Source organism: Haplochromis burtoni, unplaced genomic scaffold, assembly GCF_018398535.1.
Source record: "Haplochromis burtoni strain Fernald_Lab_line unplaced genomic scaffold, NCSU_Asbu1 Contig_72, whole genome shotgun sequence".
Taxonomy (NCBI): domain Eukaryota; kingdom Metazoa; phylum Chordata; class Actinopteri; order Cichliformes; family Cichlidae; genus Haplochromis; species Haplochromis burtoni.
The window spans coordinates 1943925-1951919 of record NW_024582433.1 but is presented as its reverse complement, the minus strand read 5'-3'; the positions used below and the strand labels follow the sequence as shown (position 1 = coordinate 1951919).

The 7995-nt window shown below is 38.3% G+C and overlaps 1 protein-coding gene across 1 annotated transcript in view; it reads right to left on the bottom strand.

The window, feature by feature from the left end:
- The window catches only part of pappaa (pregnancy-associated plasma protein A, pappalysin 1a), a 105611-nt gene that overhangs the window by 32304 nt on the left and 65312 nt on the right, over nt 1-7995 (bottom strand). The window contains exons 10-12 of the mRNA XM_042221727.1: nt 3516-3623; nt 3126-3261; nt 2595-2808 (exon numbers count right to left, since the gene is read on the bottom strand). Of these exons, the coding sequence (XP_042077661.1) occupies nt 2595-2808; nt 3126-3261; nt 3516-3623 (458 nt within the window). The remainder of the gene's footprint in view (nt 1-2594; nt 2809-3125; nt 3262-3515; nt 3624-7995) is intronic.

Here is a 7995-nt window from a genome sequence, read left to right as displayed (position 1 = left end):
GTGTGTGTGTGTGTGTGTGTGTGTGTGTGTGTGTGTGTGTGTGTGTGTGTGTGTGTGTGTGTGTGTGTGTGCATTTTCTTGCAGACAAGCTTGGGACATAAAACTGAGTCATGTTAATAGCTCCTGTAGTTAACAACTCAGGGAAAAAGGGGATGTGGTGTTTTGTGGAGGCATAAGTATTACGGGAAGTATGCTGCTCAGCCCAGGAGAATGAGAGAAGGAAAGTGGGCGCAGGAGGCACAAAAAAGGGGAGAATTAAGAAGAAGAAGATGGCAGTTAGAGGGAAAGGAGGGTCATGTGCAAGTAAAGGATGAGAAGACAGAAAAGGATACCAGAAGTAGTGGAGGAGCAAAGATGTAACAAATCAGGGAAAGGGAATTGGGATGTAAAAGAAAATGTAGAAGAGAGACAAGCAGCTTTCAAAGTGGGATATAAACAGTATAATGTAGATGGTGAATTGGTATTGATTAAAGAAAAACAGACTTAAGACACAAAAACAGAAAGCCTGGATTCTTCATGTCTAAACGGCACTGAGCTGCACTATATTATCATATTCAGCTTGTAGCATGTTCAGAGCTTCTGAAGATAAGTGGGTATTGTCTCTTTGGCTTGCCATCATATAAGCAGTGTTTTCAAGAGCTTCTGGAAATTAGATCAGGTTGAGAGAATATGAAAGAAAGAAAAGTCGGCAAAAAGTCTTGGAGAAAGCAACTATGCCTCTGTGTGCGGCAACAAACAATTTCCTGGCTGATGCAGATGCACAGCAGTTTTAATCTATTTAGAAGCACTTGGATGTCTAACTGGCACACAACAAAAGCCACAAACAGCTCTATCTCTCCACACAGAACTTCAGACCATCCATTCTTTGGGTATTGTGGTGCGTATTAGTGCATTTCTTGTTGAAAGGTTTGTGGAATCATCGTCCCTGTGAACTGTTGCATGCATGACGGTGGTGTGGAAATTGATCAATTCTGACTGTGTGTGTGGTCTTCTTTAGGTATGTTTGTGAGTGGGTACTTGGAGGTAGTGCAGGCTCAAAATTGTTATTTTATAGCCAAATAGGTAATAACTGTTTTGGTGTTTCAGCCAGCAGCTGTTGAAAATGATGTAAGCATCTTTATTGGCTTTTATTATAGTTATTATTATTATGAAGCTTTCTTTTCAGCTGTTATGAATCTTTATGCATCTCATGGTATAAATTTCCAATTTAGAAATGGTGCTCTGTACTTGGCCTCCAATTTGATGCCTGATTGATGGCCAGTTTAAAGTTAGAGTTGAAGAAACCGCAGCTTGCAGCCTCAGTGCCCTATTGAACAATGCAAGAAATTTACAGATGAAAAAACATTTTTGGATTTTGTAAAAAAAAAAAAAGAAAAAGAAAAAAATAGCTGGAACTTAACACAACAGCAAATTGAACTGTAACGAAAAGTTAGTGTTGAACGCTGGCTGGCAGCTGGTTATAAATTTATGAGTTACGAGGTCCAATGAACTGCCAAGGATATTACACTTGTGAACTCTCATTAACTTGCATAGTTAATGCATCTTCAGATTCAAATGTTCACATACAGCTTTTAGTTCTCCTTGTCTTTTATGTTTATATATATATATATATATATATATATATATATATATATATATATTATATATATATATATATTATATATATATATACAGCAGCATGTGCGAATATATATGTAAACACATCTATACAAAATATATGAAGAGAAGAAAATACTTTGGAGTCTGGAAGGCTTGTTTGATGCAGTACTGAGTAAAGGATCAAGATTTAAAAAAAAATATAATAAATTTAAGTAGTTGTTCTCCAGGATTTCTGGGGGTCCTTTCAAAGTTTTTCTCTGGACATTAGCTGCCTTTTTCACTCATTTATGACAACAGATGATGAGTGAGTGGCTACAGCCATCTGTAAAGCACGGTGGAGGCTCAGTCATGGTTTGTGGCTGTACTTCAGCCAGTGGGGTTGTGTGTTTTAGAATTACAAATACATAAAGTATGGTCAGAGTTTGATTCTCCATGCAGTACCATTTGCAATACCACCTTAAACACAACATCTTCATTTTTCACCATGACAATGATCTCAAACACACTCCCAATCCAGTAAAAGCATACCTGGATAGAAAAACACAAAGTACAGTACAGGATCTTCTTGAACACAACAAAAGGCAGCAAACATCCAAAGTAAAGCTTTCAATGTCCTTCAAAAAGACTGGAGCACTCTTCCTGAAGAATGTTTAAAGAAATTCCAAGAGAGCTGTTTGGGGGCAATAACAGTTTGTCTGTATGCATAAATATGTGACTTGACAGCAAATACATATCATAACAAGCTCTGTGACTCAGAAACAAGACTTATTCTTTTGTTTAATAAATTAAAAACTAGTATAAATTCACCCGCATTCTTCCAAAACACATATAAACACTTGACTATAGTGTAAATTATACATGCATGCATGCATGCATGCATGTGTGTGTGATATAACATGTTCATGATGTGATTTCGCATCCTGTCGACTGACGTCTGTGTTAAATATGTTAACATCTTTTACAGCGCTGTTACGTTTGTATATTTTTAGCCTCACCTCTGTCCTGTGGGGTTGTAGATCTCATTGCTTTGGCAGCCACTTATTGTGATGGGGTCAAAAGACTGGAAGGAACGCAGGGCTACACCGGAGATGGCCACAAGGTGAGAGGAAAACATCACCAGGATAGCCTTGGTGTGGTAAAAGGCCACTGACAGGTCATGACTCACTGGGATGACCAAAGGGTTTGTGCGACAGCTTAGACGCCACTCACCTGTGGAGAGGATATTGGGGCCGAGAGCAGAAGACAAAACATTGTGCATTGATGTCGAGATAGGGAAGGTAGGGGACAGAAGCAGATGTTAACCAACCTCAAAGATCAAAAAGAAGAGGAGGCCTACAAAGGAGCTGGTGATGAAAAGCTGATACCGTGTTCTAACTGAGACATAGCCAATCAAGTTAAAAAACAAAGGGATGAAAGCAACACATGCTTAAGGGGGCGGCGTTCTAAATGACGTATGCTTTCATCATTTCACTTAGACTGATACAGAGGTAAGTAGTAGTTTGAAAACACATTAAGATAATTCTCACCTAGGCTATGGATCCCCTCTTTGGTGTCCACCAGTTGAACAGTAATATTACATTGTGTCTGATCAATGAAGCCAGTACCATCAGCAGCCAAGTGTATAATTACTGCTGCTGCCACCATGGGATGAGAAAAGTGGGCCTGAATAAAGGGAAAAGCACAAAGTTAAGTAAAATTAGTCACATGTTTGTGTTTGTGTGTACAACTAGATTTATCCTAATTTGTTTAGTATCTAATACACAGATACTTTCCCAATCCAGGCGTCTAATGCTGATTACTCTCTAAAGCGTTGTCAGTATCAGTACAGCAGTTTGACATTATTACAAAGAACACTCAACCCAAAAGCGCAATTTTCAGGTGTCATCTGAACTATATTTCATGGATATTGGTGTTACCTTGAGCCAGTATGTATAATATCCCCAGGCTGAATCAGCCACTCGACAGGGGAACCATGCGTACTGCGACACTCCATCAGATAGATCAAACACCTTGGATTGACATGTCTGGAGAAATACAAGTGACAAAGAAAGGAGAATGAACAATTTTGTACAAATCCTTTTGTTAAAATGTTCTTCTTTTTTTAAACAAATGAGACCAAATTTCTCACAGAAGAAAAACTGTCAAGAAAGTTTTTAAAAAGCACACACATATAAGGAGCTGGTCTCCAACCACTTGCAGTCAGTTGCCATGTTTAAAGAAACTTTGGTGTCTTAATATGGCAATGAAAGACAGAGTCAGTCTGCTATCAGTTTGCAGTTGAAAGACACTAAAAAAGCTTGCTTTTATTTAGGAATATAATCAGAATACAACCATCTGGCAACCAGTTAAGTCCAGTTCCCAAGGAGATGCATCGTGAACTAGTTGCACAGAATGAGTCAGGCTGTTTGCAGTGTGTTGGCAATCTGTCTGCATTTATAAATGAGAAGGCACTTATTTACAAACCTGTCTGAGACAGACTGCTGTCACTTTGAGTTTGACTGTGATTGTTTAGAGGCAGGTTGCCTCCCACCAGGCGACCTGTGCAATCACGTTGCAATGTGATCTCCCAGATGTTAAAGCTGTTTCATTGTCAACCTCTGGGAAATCATTTTGTCGCTGAATGTGAAAAAAGTTCAGTATAATCACAACTGGTGATTTTTCCTGCTCGCAAGAAGGTAGCTGTTGTATTCTTACTCTACTGTGACTAAGCCATAAGTGGAGGGTTTGGTGGACTTTTCTCTGCTTTCTGGAGAAAATGTGATTCTGTTGGCTTATTTGAGTAATGACCTTCAGCTTGCAAAGGGGCAGAATGTAGTCAAGTGTAGAGCAGTTAAGAGCAGAAATAGCATTTCCAAAGGTGACGCCATCTACCTCAGACAGAAAAGTGTGGAGTATCTATTCCAAATTTGGAATTTGTTGGTGCCCCAAGTGGAGAAGTATCTCCAGGGCCTTATCCATGAGTATTTACAGATGACTGTACATATCCACTGTTCTCCTTCTCACCTCACCTCACTGTACATGTTAGTGATGATTTGAACAAAAATTTTGATTGATTATTCCATTAGACCCAGTCCAGTTAGGTCTTTGCTGGATTTTTTTCCTATTTCTTATGAACATCAGACACTGTTCAGATGCAGTAGATTGTATTTTCTAGGCCTGTTACCACGTTTGTCCTACACTTGTCCAGTTTCCTCAGATTTTGTAGGGACACACTGCACAACGTGCTGAGATTAGTTTTCATTTGATAGGGAATCACTTGTAAGTTCTCTTGCAACAACCTGCTAGTGTTTAAAGACACAATCTGAAAACGGATTCTTTGATAAGCTATCTGTGTAGACACAACACTGATTCATCCCTTGAGCTGGATATCTTTTTTAAATGCTTGAATCATTCACTGGTCAATGCTTGTTCAACAAAGAAACATTCCCCTGAAATTGGTCAGTAGCCAATGTCTAAAGAAAAGGTTCGAAAGACTTTCAGAAAGCCTGGAGAACTATTGCTCAAGACCACTTTAAAACAATTACAAGAAAGTCTACCTCCTAATATATTTCCTTTACATTGATGGGTGACTCAGTATTTTTCTCAGTACTGTATATAGAGTGTGCAAGCATCTAGACCCTTACAGTGTCAATTCCTATCAGCTACTGTTATCAGGGATGATTCCTGAAAAGCTTGTTCACTGTGCTGTGACCCCTACTTTTCCACCACCGTCACTGTTTGTGTACTGTTTGGAATGACGTGCAACTGACGTGCATTGTGTGCAGGACTGTTTGTTTTTGTCAACAAACCCAGCATCCTGTTGTGACACATGCTCCACACCCCCCTCCACTTTTTCTGTCTTTGATTCTTTTTATACTTGTCTCTGTTTTATGTTCTCAGCATGCCCACTCTGTCATGCCGTGCACATCCGCTAGAAGCCCTCAGAGAGTATTTGAAATTTTATGTAGCACTTTAATTTGTGACTTGTGTTGCAGAAATTACTCACTCAAAAAAAAGTGCAGAAAAAGACAGTTACTCTGTTTTATTTTTCAGTTTAAATTATGTATCTGTTACCTTTATAAAAGTAAAAAGAAAATTATGGGCAGAAATCTGTGCCATCAGAAACTGAATTTGAATAAGTTAAATTTGAATTGCTCGGTTGAATTTGAATTAGAACTTGAATAAATGCCTTTAAAAACTGAATATGACTTAGCCTAATTTGAAATTCAATTTATTGGTTTGAAAATGATCATCACTAAATTGAAATTGAATTTTATATTTTGAAAATGAATTTATTTGCTTTGAAACCGTATTTTATCCTTTAAAAGTTTAGCTCTCGAATAAGTTCAGATTCACTTCTCACCATTCCGTTTCAGTTCTACAATTCAATTTCAATTCCAAAATTCAGTATTTTGGGACTTACATCCGGTTCCGGTTCAAGAGTAATCGAGCCCAGATTAATAGAACTACGTTTTACTAGCGGACCGAAAGTGTTACTGACGGGAATCTACGTGTCTTGAGCTGGATTAAGACTTCAGAAGTCATTCGTCATGTCGAATGACCAGCGGATAAACTCTCAGGTTGGTAATAAATGTATTACATGTAATTCAATCTGAGCATTTCAAATTTAACTTATTCAAATTCAGTTTCTGATGGCACAGATTTCTGCCCATTGGACTGTACCATCTGCTGCAGTACTTGTTGCTCTTCTTGTTGCAGAACATAGTTTTTTTGGACACTGGCTGTATGTTTGTGGTTGTTGTCATGTTGAAAAATAAATCTGGGACTAATCAGTTGCCTTCTTCATGGTATTATGTTATGGATAATAATAAAATGTATCTGGTTAACCAAAGTGATTTGTACAATAATGAGGCTCAGCTTAATATATACTATTTATCATGCCAGGATCGTCCAGGTACACAGAGGTAAAAGAAAAACTATAACATTCCTCGTTTCTTTTCTTTTCTTTCTTTTCTTCTTTACCTTATCTGCTTTGAAGTGTGGCTGTATACAATGACTGCAAATACATTTGATTTCTTAAAGTCAGCAAACAGATCTGAATTATGAACAGCTAGTATTGTGTGGGGTTATACATTACATGACTGCAGAATCACATATATTATATGTCATATAATATATCATATAATATTACTGTTGTGCATTTGGTAACATAATAAAAAATCTCTAACCTCTGGGAGTTCAGAAAAGTGCATTAATTTACCTCATTAGCTTTGGCAGTATCGCGAGCCATGTCTAAGTGATATGGAGAAAAATAAACAGGAGAAACGGTAAAAGACTATTGAGTGGTAGATAAACAGATAATGAGAAGAGAGGACACATACCCAAGGGCAGTGAGTTTCACTTGCTGCCCTGAGCTAGTGAAATAAGACACTAGTAACATGAGACTTTTGCTACTGTAAGATCCTGCCACTGTGGAAAACTGTCCAGAGCAGCTATCTGTCCATATATCTGTCCCCTGGATCTGTTGACGTGACCTTTCCGATTAGAGCTGAAGCGGCAGAAATGAGAAATGCAGGTGACAAAACCTAAGATAAGTTGCCATGACGGTATGGGACTACTTGGAAGCAATCATGATGATCTTCAGGTTTTTTGAAAACAGTTACGAGAAAATTTGCTGAATGGTTTGCTGAAAGTTTGCTGAATGCAAAAAATAGGGTGTGAATTTATACCTCACATACCGCCAAACAATGGAGGGAAATAGTTGTTTGATTCACCACTGAATTTGTAAATGTGCTCACACAGAAAACAGTTCCTAACTTTTATAGTAGTTTTATTTTTATGGAAAGAGAAAGAATAGCAACCGAATATCAAGAAAAAACAAATGACATAAAACCCCAAAAAGTTGATTCTGTTCATCCATATGTAGAGTTTTCAGTGGGAGAAACGTTTCGTCACTCCTCCAAGTCACCCCAACCTTATAAACATTACATGAAACTGCCACCACTGTGAGGATTATATATGTCCGTTAATAACATAAAAGTTATAAACTCAGTTGCATGTCATTGAGTGAAACAATTATTTGATCCCCAAGCAAAACATGACTTAGTACCAGTTGGAGATCCTGTTCCTAGCTGCTCAGCAGGTTTGTCAGTAGGGATTTTGTGTTCTTGGTGATGGTGGTTCCAACTGCCTTCAGATCATTGACAAGCTGCTCCTGTGTAGTTTTGGGCTGATCCACCACCTTTTTCTTTATCATCCTCACGCCATGACACAAGACCTCCAGACCAAGGGTGGTTGCTGGTCATTTTGTATTTCTTCCATTTCCAAATAGCTGCACCAACAGCCATTGCCTTCTAACCGAGCTTCCTGATGGTCTTCCTGACATCCTTTGGCAGATCTTTGGTCTTGTCTGTCTTCATTGAAATTGATGCTTTGGGTGTGCTTTATATATATATA